The sequence below is a fragment of the Staurois parvus genome, unplaced genomic scaffold (assembly GCF_062004578.1).
Source record: "Staurois parvus isolate SC_StPar_1 unplaced genomic scaffold, SC_StPar_1.0 ptg001200l, whole genome shotgun sequence".
NCBI classification, from domain to species: domain Eukaryota; kingdom Metazoa; phylum Chordata; class Amphibia; order Anura; family Ranidae; genus Staurois; species Staurois parvus.
Window position 1 is genome coordinate 3,277,755 of NW_028318996.1, and position 17,473 is coordinate 3,295,227.

At 42.7% G+C, this 17,473-nt stretch overlaps 1 protein-coding gene across 1 annotated transcript in view; it reads right to left on the reverse strand.

Annotated features, from left to right (window-relative positions):
* Positions 1-1,119: 1,119 nt before the first annotated feature.
* TMEM45B (transmembrane protein 45B) overlaps positions 1,120-17,473 on the reverse strand; it is a 48,498-nt gene continuing 32,144 nt past the window's right edge. Inside the window, exons 3-6 of the mRNA XM_089660091.1 lie at positions 10,905-11,117; positions 10,046-10,230; positions 4,025-4,170; positions 1,120-2,614 (exon numbers count right to left, since the gene is read on the reverse strand). Coding sequence (XP_089516217.1) covers positions 2,500-2,614; positions 4,025-4,170; positions 10,046-10,230; positions 10,905-11,117 — 659 coding nt within the window. The 3' untranslated portion in view covers positions 1,120-2,499. The remainder of the gene's footprint in view (positions 2,615-4,024; positions 4,171-10,045; positions 10,231-10,904; positions 11,118-17,473) is intronic.

Sequence of the window (17,473 nt, forward strand, 5' to 3'; positions counted from 1 at the left end):
AGTGCACCAGATTGTATGTAAGATTTGTATCTGCCAGTGTGTGGTCGACCGGCTGGATTGGAGTAGAGTCTCCCTCCAGTGGTGGCCAAGAGGTAGTGCGGGCTGTGAAAGTATATCACGGCCAGTTTTATATATTAGAAGTCCCCCTTATTCCCTCTTACCCCAAGTCACGGCTGCACGTGCGTGCCTCGATTAGCTAGTCGCTGTGGGCGTGGCGTGTTGGTGAACTGTGACAAACATATTTCAGATTTGACTGAAAATGTAACTTAAAAATATGACTGAAGTATATTCCTTTTCAATTCATTCAGAGGGACTGTGTGAATTTATGTAATCACACAGGTGTCTTATAAGAACAGATTATGTAAGTTTTAGGTGTGGACATTTTTACATACTTGGTCCAAGCTTGGGACAGCTGTAACTATGCATATACAAATACCTGTGGGATCCCTGTGGAAGCTGTAAATCACTGTAGTAGGCACCACTACTACAGTAATCTCCACTAGCTTCCGTGTCCTGTGCCGAGCGGTTGCCCTGCTGCACTGTATTCACAGATGGTCACTTGCTCAGCATGGGTACCATTCAGAGAACACTTTGTATTTTCTGCATGAATGCAAAGCATTCTCTGATTGGACATGATGGCGAGGTAGAGAAGTGATGTCACAATCTCCTCATTTAGTCATAGAAGACTTTGCATTCATTTAGAAAATTGAGCGATTTCTGAATGGCACCTCTGTTGAGCAGGCAACTTTTCTGTGCTCAGTATTCAAGCAGAGGAGCTGCTCAGCACAGGATCTGGAAGCTAATGATGACTGTAGTAGTGGTGTATACGACTGAGTTCTGGCTTCCACAGGGATCCCACAAGTAGGGTATATGCGAAGCTCCATTGGTCCAAGCTGGACCAATGCAACTATGTAAGGACATCCATACCTAGAATTCAGCTTTAAAAAAGGTGGCTTTCTTAATGATCTAAGAGAGCATATCCATCTTAGGGCTCACTGGCAACAGATGTAGGCCCCTGTATAGTGGCTGAAGGAAGTAGATATACACTTCTAGATAAAAGTCCTTCTAAACACACCTCATTTAAAAAGCATAGAAGAGCAAGATTCCAGAAATTAAAAATTTGTTCCACACAAGTCATTATTACTTTTAATGTTCTGAGCAGCAAAGTTGAGCATACAATTTGAATGAGCACAAAATTTCAGAACATAAGCAAACAAATGCTTAATTTGTTCACCAAATCATGCCTTGAACTTCCAGAATTTGTTGTTGCTGAATAAATAACAGAATAAAATGAATTAAAGAACATAAGTGATGAGTGAAATGGTAGTCAAACGCTCGATACAGGGATCCTCAAATGCGGTCACTGACATCACCAAGGGGCCACACGTAATATTCAGAAAATGTAATGCTGAAAACTGTTAAGGACTGTATAAGTGCAATAAGACATGTTTTGGGGGGGGACCCATCATATGTAACCGTTATACCCCCTTTACCATGCTTTAACATTTGTGTACCCCTAAAAAAAATTAAAAATGAATTGTGCCACATTTAATATTTCTTGCAGATTTCTCATTACTAGAAGGCAGTTTAAAAATATTTTCCTTTACTGCCCCAAGAATATAGGTGAAAAAAAAAAAGTTTTGTTTTATGCAATTAGACACTGTGCTGTGTGCAGTTTTGTACCCGTCACTGCAGATGTGACCATGTATTCTCTTACTGGTGCTTTATGCTGCTGAGTTCTTTTTTCTTTCATTTTCTGCTTTAAAAACAAACATATTGAACAAAAAAAAAAAAGACTATTATCAACAGGAGCCAGAGAACCATACAATAAGGGCCACATGCAGCCCCTGGATAGGATTGAGCACCAGATTGTCTACTGTGCTGTTTTATGAGTAGTTGTCTGAGCTGATGTTTTACTGCCCTCTTGTGGAAAATCTCAGTACTAAACCAATAAAAATCATACTAGGCACACATTTTTCCATTTGCTTTACTGCTGAATGTAGTCGTGTAATAAGGCTGATATTTATTATTACAGATTAAAACAAGTAATCAGATTAATTTTACTTCATTTATATTTTTCTTAAAACAAAAAAATAAAATTATTTTTCACTTTGCACCAAACGCTACACGGTTATAAAAACAAAAAAAAAACCAAGCTATAAAAGTGGGTTAATTATAAAATGTTCATATCAAAGATGATGTTTTTGGGAGTGGCGAACCTGTATAGAAATGACAGTTCTTAGGGCAGAGTGTTGATTGGTTCCTGGCATCCATTTTCTGCACTATGATGCAGTTTGGTAGGAATAGGGAACAATTCACTCTGTTCACTGTCCATTACCAATGTCCAAACACAAACCTCATAGCGACTTATCCTGGAGTGAAATGTACCATACAGAGCTGTGCAGTGCAGATTATGTTGCTAATTCCATCATTAATGATCATATTTTTAGATGCAGAAGTTTGGTTGATAGTCCTTCTCTGGATATGGTGTTTCAGGATTTATTCCTCATCTGATGCAGCGAGCAGGGCCGCCTTTGCCCCCGTAGTGTTAGAATTCAACTTGCGAATGCCGATACTGCTGTCACTAGAGATCACTTTGCTCTTCCGCAAGCAGCTGGGATGGGAAAAAAAGTTGTAATGAAATATAAATAAATATTGGTATTGTGATTTATCCTTTTGTAAGGTCAATAATAAAGGCCAATTCCACCAAAACACCCCATCAGAAGTTAGGACGGAGAGATCTTGTTTATAAGAATTCTAAATAACATTGCAAATACATTCTTCCTTGAACTTTTTAAAAACACATTTCTTGTGTGTGGACTTGCGATACACATATACTTTAATAATCACTATGATGAAAAAAACAATTTTGCACTCACATGGGATGTGCCCAGAAATCATTGGACACAGATACCTAGACCAAATTTATCACTGCTAGTATGTATCAGTTAAAGCTGAACTCCAGCTTTCCCTTCAGTCTTGCACAGTTGTACTCAGATTTCACTGCACACTGTGAGCTTCTCACAATGTGCATTAGAAGTTGTAAAAAGTCAGATACAGCCTGCCTCATTTCCTGGCTGAAGGACATCCAGCACTATCTAGCTCTTGCTCCCCAGCCTGACCCACCCCTTTCATTCACTGGATTTCAGAAAAGGCAAAATATAAGCAGACTGAACTGCAGTTTAAACATTTTGTTAACAAGAATTTCAGTACACTGTTTAAATAAAAACATACAAGTTTTGTGTCATGCAATTACAGTATTAAACAAAGGGACACTGACAGTTACAGGCCTCTGTAAGCGGAAATGTTTCTGAATGAAGCTTTCAGTTTTCTTGTGATCAATATATCAGAGTAGACAATGTTAGCATGATCAGCAACCACTCTGACAGGATCCCAAACATTAGTGAAGACACCCAAACTAGCAATTACAGAAAGGTTTAACAACTAGCAGTTGTGAAAAGTGTTGGCTAGTGATGGTCAAGGGGGGGGGGGGGTACCATATCCATAGCATGTGGCACTACACTGAGAAAGGTTTACATACACATTTCAAGCAGGACAGGGAGGGGGCATTCTAGATGATGCCTGAACAGAAGTGTCATGTTTTTGTATTAACAAGGTACCATTGAAAGAACTCAGCCCTGATAGTTTGGAAGCATTATGCTCCTGCAGGATAGTTATGGCTAGCTAGAGTCATTTATTTGTAGGAAAAAAAATGCAGCTTAATGTGTAAAATGCAAATTTATGTTGGCCAGTGCCATCAATGAAATTGTTACACAGGTGATCTGTGCAGTCATCAATCTCTGCCAGATTGACCTAGTATGAAGGAGACAATTTAATTGCCAGACACCACACAGAAAAGGCTGGCCCTTGGGGGCCAATTGCCCTTTTACCATGCTCTACTCTGTCAAGCTGTCACAGTGTGGTGTCTGCCTGCATAATGAAACTGACAGTATGGGGGAGCCCACGGTGCTGGCACCCACAAAGGCCCTGACCTCATCTGGATAGCACTTTTTTTTTTGCTTACCAATAGACCAGAAAATAGTTGACGCCCATGATCAGCACAGCCACAGCATAATGCCAACAGAAGCACATGGTAATGAACATAATATTCTCGTGATCCTTCTGGTCCCACTCGGCACCTCCTCCTGGTGGATACAGCACAAACCCAATCTGCAAGAGTATAAAACACAACTGAAGCCTTCAGATTTAGATAACCTTGCGTGAGGTTGACAACTGAGTTTATATAAAGAAAACCATTGTGAGATAAATACATGGCTACCATTGATGATCTCCCTCTGAAAATATCACTTTCCTGGCTGTGGTGCTTCCTGAGTTACTATCCTAGAACAAATACGTAGAGTAGGGGCTGTGATTTTACTTGCAGGAAGCTTTTTAAAAGTCAGGGACTTTAAAAGTGCTGAAGGGAAAGACAGCCAAGCAAACAGCATTTCCAGAATGTATTGGGATACCCCATATTTCTTTCATAATAGATGCCCCTGAATAAGAATAAAAAGCAGTATACGATAACACATAAAAAAACAAAATCAGTTATCTTTTAAAGCATAGCTATCTGATTGGCTGGTATGGGTTAAGGTGTTTTATTGTCACTGCACCCTATAGGCTGTACTGTACATCCAGAACTTCTAGCCTTCCCACCAATCTGCTGTTTGAAATAATGGAGCCTGCTTCACAGACCTATCAACAAAGAAGGCATTGTGAAACCTGACACTGCAGAAAAACAATGACAGTATATCCTGTATGCATGTACTGCACACCTGTACTGTATTTGCCCACTGCTTTATTAAACATGCATGACAGTACCATGAGAAATACATGTAAAATATAAAACGTTTTTTGTTTTGGATGGATTGGTGAAGGAGTAGAACCCCCATCAGGTTTTTAGGTGAAAAAAAAGAGCAATCACTTTACTCCATCAGGAGTGTGTATACGGGTTTTTTTTAATATTTTATTATTTTAATTAAAAGGGCTGTTCCTTCCCTGCCATAAGGTGGTCCTCGCTCAGGGGGCCAGTGAGTCACGAGTTTTCCTCCTTTCTAGCTCTAGGCTCAAAGGCAGGCCCCATCACACTAGGCCTCCTGGCAGCCTTCCTCCACCTGGCTCCTCTCCCAACACCATAACTCTCCTACTGAGCAGGCTCTTAACACTTAAGGGAGTCTCAGCCCCTTGTCAAGCCTTCTGTTGAGGATTGGCTGAGGTCTGAGGTCAAGAGTGCAACAAACCACTCCTCAGATCCATCCCTTGCCTCCAAGGCCCTCCTTCGAAAGCCTCAGAACAGGGGGAAATGTTCAGAGGGACTGGCCTGCAGAGTCTCTGTCCTGACCAGAATTTTACCTGAACTGACTGACTGACTCACCTAAGCTGCTAACCAGCTCCTTACTAACCATTAGGGTCTAGCTCCCCCTAGCTAAACTGGGGGGGGGGGTGCAGCATCTGGAAAATAATAAACAAGCAGTGTCTATTGCTTGCAGTGCCCATTAGCCTCCTAGCTGCCACCAACAGCACTATCAGACAGGCCAGGTAAGAGTGTTTGGTTGACAGTGGCTCCTCCCATCATTGCAACTCACATCATGGCAGACTGGTCCCACCCATCAGCCAAGCAATTTGAATTGAAGAAGGAGCAAGGGAGGGTCACGTGATCTGGGACAAATTCAATGACTAAAAGGTATTTAGAAGCATTTTTTTTTTATACATCGCTCTCAAATTTTATTTGGGAAGAAATGCTCATCCATATTTTGTGAATAGTTTTTAGGGTTGCAACGGATTGTAAAATCAAAAATGTTTATTAGCCCAGATGAAGGAAACAGATTCCTGAAACGTTAATTTTCCAGGAATCTTCAGTATACATTCAAGCTATATAAAGATTGTTGTGGAATAACATTCCTTTGAACAGGGGCAGCTCCAAACAACATTTTTTGGGGGTGCTATGCTGGAAGTATGAGTGGGGGTGCTAATGTGGCGTGCTAAGTGTGCCAGCTACTGTGCACCTGTGGGCGTGGACAAGGCCATCAAGTGGGTGTTTCGTCATGGTCTATGGCTTGTAGTGTAACACTTTTTTCCCTTTGTGTAGGCCAAATAAAACCTGGGGGTAAATCGAAGAGACTGTGGTATTAAAATAAGCCCAGCCAGAAAATATAACCCCCAGCTTGTGTTAAGTTTAGCAATAAACCCCAGCACAGCATAATAAATAACTCCCAGATAATAATTAACCCACAGTCTTCAGAATACCTTATATTAGTGGTCAATGTGTATCTGCACAATGATGGTTAGCGTGTCCTCTGTACAAAAAGGTGATCAGTATGTCCTCTGTATATCTATAAATAATTCAGGGCAATCCTACACTTCCTCTATACCATAGTATAAATGGACTATCTGCAATGGTAAAACCTATACATGATGGATAATCCAGTGCAAATCAAGCAATGTATTGAAATATAGTAGTGATAGTGTCATCCTCTCTGCACATTTCAGCTCTGAATTTTCTCAAAATATTGTTGTAAAGAATGGTGAAACCCCCTACCTACAATAATAATAGAAGAGGTGCAAATCAACCAGTGTATTAGAACATAGTAGTGATGGTGTCAGGAATGGGCTCACCTGCTGTGTGGGTTGCAGTACCGGTGCTTGCCAGCGGGTGTGTCAGGAATGGGCTCACCTGCCGTGTGGGCTGCAGCACCGGTGCTTGCCAGCGGGTGCTTTCAGCAGCCAGGATCTCACTCCTGCAATCAAGCCATCACCTGAAGCTGATTGCAGGAGGTATATTTAAGCAGCACCAGGCCTGCAATTAGTGCCTTGGTGTTGTCCCATGAGCCCCTGTATCTTGTTCCTGATTGTCCTGTACTCCTGATTGCCTTGTTGCCGACCCAGCCTGATCCTGATACTGCTGTCCTCTCCTGCTCTGACCCTTGGCTCGTCCTGACCATTCTCTGCCTGCTCCCATTGCCTGACCTCCTGTTACCGAACCCGGCCTGTGACCTGTTATTCTTTGCCTGCCACTCTGTACTGTCTGCTCCGCTGTTACCGACCTGGCCTGTCTGACCACGCATATCTCTTCACATCTGGCTCTTACCTGCTCTACGCCATTGGCACCTGCCTCTACCACAGCTGGTGTTCCTCGGGGGTCGCGACCTGGTGTCCAGGCTGCTTCAAGTCCATCCCCACCATCAGGGGCTCTGGTGAACCAGCAGACTGAGGCTTAAACTCCGCGCCCTGAGGGACTCCGGCCAGTGGGCCACTAGAGGCTACCGCCAGTCGGCCGCTGACGGAACCATAAGGCCTGCCTGACCATTCCACCTCTCCAGCCCTGATTAAGCCTGTGTTCCCGCACATAATGATATTAGTGGAAGGTTGGTTTTGTTTACTGTGCGTTTTGTATATTTGGGCGGCTAATAATAAATTATATTGTTATTACATCATTTCTGAAGCCTGTTACTTCCATGTGTCAGTCCACACATTTCTGGTCTTACCCAGATCCCTGACAGATGGTTTCACCCTCTATTTTATTTATTACAGGTACTTCTATAGCGCCGTCAATTTACGCAGCGCTTTACATGTATATTGTACATTCACATCAGTCCCTAACCCTCAAGGGGCGTACAATCTAAGTTCCCTAACTTACATTCATACATACACATACTACGGCCAAATTTAGACAGGTACCAATTCACCTACCAGCATGTCTTTGGAATGTGGAAGGAAACTAGAGTACCTAGAGGAAATCCACGTAAGCACAGGGAGAACATGCAAACTCCAGGCAGGTGGTGCCGTGGTTGGGATTTGAACCAACAACCGTAGTACTGCCAGGTGGAAGTGCTAACCATTTAGCCACTGTGCTGCCCATTTGCTCTCTGCAAATGGTAAGAAATATTGCAGAGCTGCAATGTGCAAATAATAGTGGAAAAGGAGAAAAAAAAAAATAGATGTGTGCATCAATTACATTTATTATTATTATTACCATTATTATATGTAGGGAGTTCAGCACTATTTGCACATTGCAGCTCTACAACATTTCTTAACATTTGCAGAAAGGGCGATACCATCACTACTATGTTCTCATACACTGGTTAATGAACACCTTCTATTATTATATGTTGGGGTTTCACCATTGTTTGCACATTGCAGCTCTGAAAATTCTCAAAATATTTTTTGCAGAAAGGATGACACCATCACTACTATATTGCAATACATTGGTTGATTTGTACTGTATATTCATATATAGGTTTTACCATTGCACTTATAAGTATATTTGTACTATTTTATAAAGAGAGTGTGGAATTGTGCTGCATTTTTGCTTTTTATTCCTTTATGTTGAAGGTGGGAACACATATCAATGCTAGCAGCAACCAGCTAAAAAGACTCTAGGGTTATTGCGTTTGAGATTCTTTTGGTTGCATGGTAGTTGTTTGATTTGGTGTCCCCTGCATACTGGTGGTCAGGGCTTTTTTCTCAAAGAATTAGTGCAGTATCCAACCATGCTCGCACCACAATACAAATGACCCCCTCTCCCCCCCCCCCCCAAAAAAAAGGAGAGCATGCCACATCAAATGGTTGCTCTGGCCAAACTGTACTAACAGTGGGCATTGGTAAATACTGGGACTGCAATACACACAGAGCGAAGGGTTGAGGAGAGTGCTACATGCACAGTGCATGTTTCAGTGTTTGGGTGTGCCCTACGTACACAGCGCAGGGTTCAGGGGTGCCCTACATACACAGCGCAGGGTTCAGGGGTGCCCTACATACACAGTGCAGGGTTCAGGGGTGCCCTACATACACAGTGCAGGGTTCAGGGGTGCCCTACGTACACAGTGCAGGGTTCAGGGGTGCCCTACGTACACAGTGCAGGGTTCAGGGGTGCCCTACGTACACAGTGCAGGGTTCAGGGGTGCCCTACGTACACAGTGCAGGGTTCAGGGGTGCCCTACATACACAGTGCAGGGTTCAGGGGTGCCCTACGTACACAGTGCAGGGTTCAGGAGTGCGCTACATACAAAGTGCAGAAGTCAGGAGTGAGCTATGTACAGAGTGCATCGTGAATGGACTTAGGCAGTTGGTGTGCAAGAGCCCTGGACAGTTTATAGAGTGTGGGAAACAGGACTTTATTGTGACACTAGCAATGTTTATCTTAAAGATAATGCAAACAGAGGGAAGGAAGGGGGGATACAGGGAGGAATGGAGGAATGGATGAATGGGAGGGAGAGATGGTTTTGGTTGGATTGAAGGAGGGAGGGAGGGATGGTTTTGGATGGATTGAAGGAGGGAGGGAGGGATGGATGGAAGAGTCAGTGTATCCCACACTGTAAAAACAAGCCTGCTCTCTCCATGCTGGCAAGTGTAGGAAAATAACTTATCACTGCAGACTGGAGAATCTGCCTCTTGTAGTCCATTATCCATTGCAGGCTGTGTTCTCTCCACTCCTCTCCCCCTCCTGTGCAGCTGCTGGCAACTCCTCCTGTTAAAGCTTAGAAGTCAAGTCAGGTGGGCTGGGGAAGTGGGCGGGTACAATGCTTTCTGATTGGCTGAGGAGCCAGCAGAGGGGCTGTATATCAATCTGCCTCTGAAATCAGCCTGCCGAGACTCACTAAAATTCATCGCTTTGTGAGCCTGGAACAGCTGTATCCCTCCACAAGAAAAAAAAGAATCCCCAGCCTTCTGGCAAAAATAGGAGGATCTGCAGGTACATTGAAATAAAATAAAAACCCAACACACTGATATATGCAAGTAGCGGCATCTGAATTTTGGGAGTGCTTCAGCACCCCCAAAGCACCCACCTGGTGCTGCCCCTGCCTTTGAATGCAGGGACTGCCACTACTGATCAAGTTAAGTACACAGGCATTTCCTCTCGCCTCCTGTTGTGTCTCTGGAACAGGAAGGGTAAGGAAATCTGTCAGGAAATAAAAATGCCATTCCTTACTGTATCTATAACTAAAATTAAAATGTTTTGGAGTTAAATATACTATAACTTTACTTGTATGTACTTTATTCAGTATGTGCTAAACCAAACATGATGCCCTCGTGGGTGGGCACCTACCTGCCAGAACCAAGTTCCCTGGAGGATCGTTAAACTTGAGCGGAATAATTCCAGGATAATGTTGTCTCTCAGAAACACTTCAATCATAATACTGACAGAGCCACCAAAGACCGCTATTAGCAACAGGGCATGGATGTGCTGATCCAGAGGGGGTCGATTGTGGACATGGTAATAGAATAGGAGACCTGTCAAGAGAAGGGTGGTGGGGTTATGAGGTAAAAGAAGGAATAGTAGTTTATTTATTTATAACAAAACAACACAGATGCATGCAGGAGGGGCCCTTCTCCAGGATTCTACATTGACCGCCTGGGAAAGGGACCATATCAAAGACTACTTTAAACATTTTATTAATTGCTAGAGTCTCAGCTTCAAACATATGTAATCAGATGAGGTAGTCATTAAAAAGGTGAAAACAATATCTGTTCAGATGCCAAAGTGGGAATGGAGACTAACAGGCATAAGAAAAAAGCTAAAATAACTGACTAAATCAAATTGACTTTACTTAGCCCAACAATGTGTGCGCCCATAAGAACCATTAAGAAGTCTTCCTACATTATCTCATATGCTGCATGGGAATATGAAAGACAATCAGATTTGTTGCTGTGGTCAACAAAGATTTCTTTTTCAGACTGATAAATATGGTTCACGGTACATAAACAAATGTGCAGCCATTTTTATCAACAGAAAAATCAACACCGAGGACACCAGTTCTGGTGAAAAATATCAATGATGGTACTTTCTTTCAGATACACAAAAAACAACATTTGCTAATCTATCCGAAATTAAAACAAGTAACCAAAAATATAGCCTTTAGATATATACTTTAAGCAAGACCTTAAAAAAAAATTAGCCTTCTTACCCTCAATGAAAACAGCCAGCGCCAGTGAGAGGCGATCCAGCCCCCGTGGAACATTCAGAGGAAAATAGGCAAGGATGTCCACCACTCCAGAGAGGCCATAGAAGAAGTACATGGTAGAATGTTGCCAATTCATAAGCTTCACCCAGCTTTGATCCTCACCATTAATTAGGTGCATATGAGGGCCATCTGGTACAAACTGCTCTGCCAGTATACCTGAACAACAAATATTGATAATAAAATGTCACTGTAATATCTGGTTAGTAATGTTTTACCACATATATCACAATCCGGAAATTTCTGCAAAACAAAGTGTGTCATTCAGGAGATCTTGTTTGATTGCCCATTCAGGTATTAAAAAAAAAAAAAAAAAAAAGTTCTGCCACACTCTTTATTTGCTGAATGCAGTTTAGCATGTCTCAATGCTGAACTGATAAAACAGCACAGACTTCCCATCTGCTAATCATGTGACATGTTCTGTCAGCAACCCCCCCCTTTCAGAGTTTTCAGAGTCTGTAACAGTAACCTGAAAGGATATAACCTATCCCAAACTTATATGGCAGCTTCAAAATAGGATTTATACAAGGAATGTATGTGTTGACCATTACCAACTATGGTATCTAATTATTAAAGCCTAATCTGGCCAAAAATTAATTTTGAACTGTTAATAAAAAAAATAATAATAAAAAAAATATATATAATATATACACCAATGAAATGTGTGCCATTTGTGTGTAGAGCTGCATTTGGGAAAACTTTTACCTTCATTTTTTACAGTAACAAACTAAACAGTAGCTGCTGACACACACAGTTCCAGCTGGAGTACACAGATCATCCTAGTTTGTTTGCTCAACACCTCGTCCATTGAGAAAACAGTTTGCATTCTTTTCACAAATGCAAGGTGTCCTGTGAGTTGAGGAGGTTCATTGCAATCTTCCCTTGCCCAATCACAGAATGTGGTGTGAAAATATAGAAAATTTTCTTAAATGAAGTGCTGAGCCAGCAACCCACTGTGATCTGGGTACTCCAAGCCAAAACTGGGAGACTCACCACTGGATGTTCGCCACTTACTGAACTAAATGAAAGTCAAGTTTTTTTTCCAAATGCAGCAGTATACACTAATAGCGCACTCATTGTTTCCATCTATTTATGCCGTGACCTTTATTTGCGGTCATCTCATATAGATACAAAAACAAAGTTGATGACACATGCAGAGAACAAAAGCCACCTCAGAGTCGAAACCTGGGTCAATACCATCATGATCCTTCACTTGTACAGTAGGTAATGCTGCCCTTTTCCAATCTGAGGGAATCTTTCTGTTAAGGCGACAGAACAAAAAAAGGCTCAAAAGCCTAGAGCAGTGGTCGGCAAGCCGCGGCTCGCGAGCCACATGCGGCTCTTTACCCACTCTAATGCGGCTCTTCTGTGTGCCGGGCGCCTGCTCCCCTCCCTCCTCTCGGTCGGCCGCTCCCCTGCCTCCTCTCGGTTGGCAGCCCCAAAAGTCCGCGCGGACCTTTTAATCCGGCCCGCGGATGTGGCTGTCAGGATGTGTGTAGGCGGGGCAGCGTGCCGAACGTGAGGGGAGGGGAGCTAGGCTCCTCTCACAGTCCGCCCTGAAGACCCGAACGGCGCGGGAAGACAGCGAGAGGAACGCAAAAGGTAAGTGAATTGACACGGGGGACTTGGCTTACTAGAAGGGGGGGAATAGTACTGTGGGGGATGAAATACTATATGAGGGATGAAATACTATATGAGGGATGAAATACTATATGGGGGATGAATTACTATATGGGGGATGAAATACTATATGGGGGATGAATTACTATATGGGGGATGAAATACTATATGAGGGATGAAATACTATATGAGGGATGAAATACTATATGAGGGATGAATTACTATATGGGGGGATGAAATACTATATGGGGGGATGAAATACTATATGGGGGGATGAAATACTATATGGGGGGATGAAATACTATATGGGGGGATGAAATACTATATGGGGGGATGAAATACTATATGGGGGGATGAATTACTATATGAGGGATGAAATACTATATGAGGGATGAAATACTATATGAGGGATGAATTACTATATGAGGGATGAAATACTATATGAGGGATGAATTACTATATGGGGGGATGAAATACTATATGAGGGATGAATTACTATATGAGGGATGAAATACTATATGGGGGGATGAAATACTATATGAGGGATGAATTACTATATGGGGGATGAAATACTATATGGGGGATGAAATACTATATGAGGGATGAAATACTATACGGGGGATGAAATACTATACGGGGGATGAAATACTATACGGGGGATGAATTGCTATGGGGGATGAATTACTATATGGGGGATGAATTACTATGGGGGATGAATTACTATATGGGGGATGAATTACTATATGGGGGATGAATTACTATGGGGGATGAATTACTATGGGGGATGAATTACACTATGGGGGATGAATTACTATATGGGGGATGAATTACTATGGGGGATGAATTACTATATGGGAGATGTATTTTCAGTTTTAAAAATGTGGCTCTCAAAATAAATTTCAATCATGGTTTTGGCGAGATTTGGCTCAGTTGAAAAAAAAGGTTGCCCACCACTGGCCTAGAGCATTACCTTAAATAATATATTAATAAGCCAAAGAGCAAAAAAAAACATAAAATTACCACAAGGCTGAAAGCATATATAGTGATAAACCAAAGTGCTGATGAGTGTTTTCTGCTCTTTGAATTGTTAATAAATTATTTTACAGTAACGTGCTAAGCTTTAGTGCCTTTAATTGTCAATTTTGCTGTTCTCATACCCTCATGTTAGCAGGTTCCATGTGCATGTAAGCGATTCTCTTGGTGGTCCTCAAAGAGGGTCCTAGGAAACGTTTAGGCAAGAACAGGATAGAAAATTAAAAAGAGAAGGATGAGGGAACAGAGAGGAGGGAAAAAATAGGAGGAGGATTGGACTGAAAAGGAGTAAAAAGGAGGAGAGGGTGGAAGGTAGAAAATGTAAAATAAAAAATTGGAACTGGGTGTTAAAATGAACTGGAAATAAGCTAATGGGATGTCCAACTCCCTTGGTTTCCATGCTGTTTTTACAGTACAAATGTCCAAAAAATGTTTTGGGCTGAAGTTAGTTTGTACACGATTGGAGGGGATGATAAGGGACTATATCCAAGAATTTGCTGATGAAAATAGTATCATTAGTGGTAACCAGCTTAGGTTTATAAAGGTTTGTTCTTGCCAGGCTAACCTATTACATTCTATGAGGAAGTAAGCTGTAATCTGGATAAAGGAAGGCCTGTGAATGTTGTGTATCTAGATTTTTGCCAACGCATTTTATGCGGTGCCCCATAAACACTTAATTTACAAATTGAGGTCTGTTGGCATTGCCAACAGTGTATGTACTTGCAACAAGGGAAGCAAGGCTCAAGGTGGGTCTTCTATTGCACTCCGCTGCTATTACACTAATTAGGTGTAGGCTCTGCTCGTAGCGGTCTTCACAGAGGAAAGTTGAAATTCACCTTTGTTGGAAATCTTCAATAAATCAAACCATCCAACATCTCATGTCTTGATGTAAGTAAACCTTACCAGAAGTGATGGATGTGTGATCCCTAATTTATATAGAAAGCCATCAACTAGTAAGCACACTGTTTAGAGCGGACTCAGGGCATCCCAATTATACCATCAAGGGTGTTCTCATGGGTCACTTTTTAGAGCTCCAAAAGAATACTCAATGATAGTGATTTCAATAGGGAAGCTGAATTACTATGGGTCTGTTTTAAAACAGAGGGGCTATTAACCATAATTTTTAAGTAGCGCCCTACATATAGCTGGAAATTAACAATGAGGTCAGCTTTTAGCTGATAAAGTCTGAGTTTCTCGTGATAGTAATCTGCTGGGTTTTTTTCCACCCCATACAGTGCAGAATTTAAGATTTGGGTGATATTAGAACGTTCTTTACCTGTGTAGTTCAATGATCCAACTTATAGATTCTAGTGCAGGGCATTAAAAGTGGTGCCATGGAGGCATGGCGGATGCTTCCACCAAGCAAACCAGGCAGACACCTGGGGTGCACTGCCACCTAGGGGTGCCTTGGCGCAGCACAGACCTGTATTCTGTGTGGCCTATGAACCACAAATTTTATCCCTGACCTATCTGATATGTTCCTTGGCCTTCATGATGCGGTTTGTTCACTAATGTTCTCTAACAAACCTCTGAGGGCTTCACAGAACAGCTGTATGTATACTGAGATTAAATTACACACTGGTGGACTCTATTTACTAATTAGGTGATTTCTGAAGGCAATTGGTTCCACTAGATTTTAGTTAGGGGGTATCAGAGAAAAGAGGGCTGAATACAAAATGCCAAATACAAATTACCAGAATGTTTGCTGTGTCTCTCATCAGTCTCAAGAGCATGGAGGAGATTCCAGGAGACAGGCAGTTACTCTAGGAGAGCTGGGCAGGGCCATAGAAGGTACCTAACCCATCAGCAGGGCCCGTATCTGCTCCTTTGTTCAAGGAGGAACAGGGTGAGTACTGCCAGAGTCCTACAAAATGACCTCCAGCAGGCCACTGGTGTGAAAGTCTCCGACCAAACAATGAGAAACAGACTTCATGAGGGGGGGCCTGAGGACCCGATGTTCTCTAATGGGCCCTATGCTCACTGCCCGGTACTATAAAGCTCAATTGGCATTTGCCATTGAACACCAGAATTGCCAGGTCTGTCACTGGCGCCTGTGCTTTTCACAAAGGAGATCAGGTTCACCCTGAGCACGACAGATGTGAAAGGGTCTGGAGAAGCTGTGGAGAACTTTATGCTGCCTGTAACATCGTTCAGCATGACCAGTTTAGTGGTGGATCAGTGATGGTCTGGGGAGGCCATATCCATGCGAGGGACACACAGACCTCTACAGGCTAGACAATGGCACCCTGACTGCCATTAGGTATTGAGATGAAATCCTTGGACCCACTGTCAGACCCCTACACTGGTGCAGTGGGTCCTGGTTTCTTCCTGGCGCATGGCAATGCCCGGCCTCATTGATATCATTGAATGGCCCTCACGCTCACCTGTCCTAAATCCAATAGAACACCTCTGGGAAACACTGTTTCGGTCCATCCGACGCCACTAAGTTGCACCTCAGACTGTCCAGGAGCTCAGTGATGCCCTGGTCTGGAAGGAAATACCCAAGGACACCATCCGCCGTCTCATTAGGAGCATGCCCCAACATTGTCAGGCATGCATAGAAGCACGTGGGGGGCCATACAAACTACTAAGTACCATTTTGAGTTGCTGCAATGAAATTTCAGCAAAATGCACTAGCCTACTGCATAATTTTTTCACTATGATTTTCGGGGTGTCCTTGATGAAAAATATCAACCTACAGAGGACTGAATTCAAATGATGGGGCATCCTTACGTTCCTAACACGTTACCCAGTCCATATCAGTATAGATATCCAGCATGATATTTTTCCCCCATTGAGATCTGATGTATTTACAAACCGTTCCTTTAATTTTTTGACACACACACACCAGTGAAGTGTCGGCTCCCCCTAGGATGGGAAGTGATGGCATTAGCCCAGGACCCCGGGAGATCAGCAGTCTATGATCAGAGGATCGATACATACATCTCCGGTACACACACCGGCACAAGAGGCAGACTGACAACTCATGGGGCCCCCGGGCAATAACCCCGCCTACACAAACCACACAAAACCCCACCTACATATTGTAGTTCAGCTGCATGGAAGGGGCATTTAAATATTTACTGCAGCAAATACTGCATGAATGTTCCCGGCTTCTTCCCGTAGCAGCCACTGGGCACTTCCAGGTTTAAAGATGGCTGCCATGTGGGGGGTGAGAGAGAAGAAGGGGTGAGAGAGAGGAAGGAGTGAAAGAGAGGAAGGAGTGAGAGAGGGGTGTGTTTTCAATTGTGCTAAAAATTGGGCGTGGCTTAAAAGGGGTGTGGATAAATAGTGTCTGAGATGACTTACATAATGCAGAATGTGTTAATGTTAAATAGGGAGTGTATGGCAGGGAGAGAAGTGCGGAGTGTATGGCAGTTGGAAGTATGTACAGGGAGAGGAGTGCGGAGTGTATGACGGTTGGTAGTACGTACAGGGAGAGGAGTGCAGAGTGTATGGCAGTGGGTAGAATGTGCAGGATGGTGTGAGTAGGGCAGTGGATGGTAGAGAGAGAGAGAGAGAGAGTAATGCCTATGAAATGTGTTGGCCTTGGACCCTTTCTTTCTTGGGTAATTTTTACAGTAAAGCATTGTTGCCCAAATGTTAGGAGCATGAGAAGTGACTGATGTCATTTCTCTAGGCTAAAGGAACAGAGTCACAAGATATTAGACTGCTTAAAGCAGATAAGAACTTGTTTGTAGGATTGAATGTGTTTATGACAACTAGAAATGTTACATTAGGAGATAAGAACTTGTTTGTGCAATTAAAGATGTCTACTTGCTTGAGAAGTTAGAAATCTTTCCGTTTAGGGTAGATAAGAAGCTGATCTGAAGCAAAAACTGTGACATCCTTAGATAATGTTG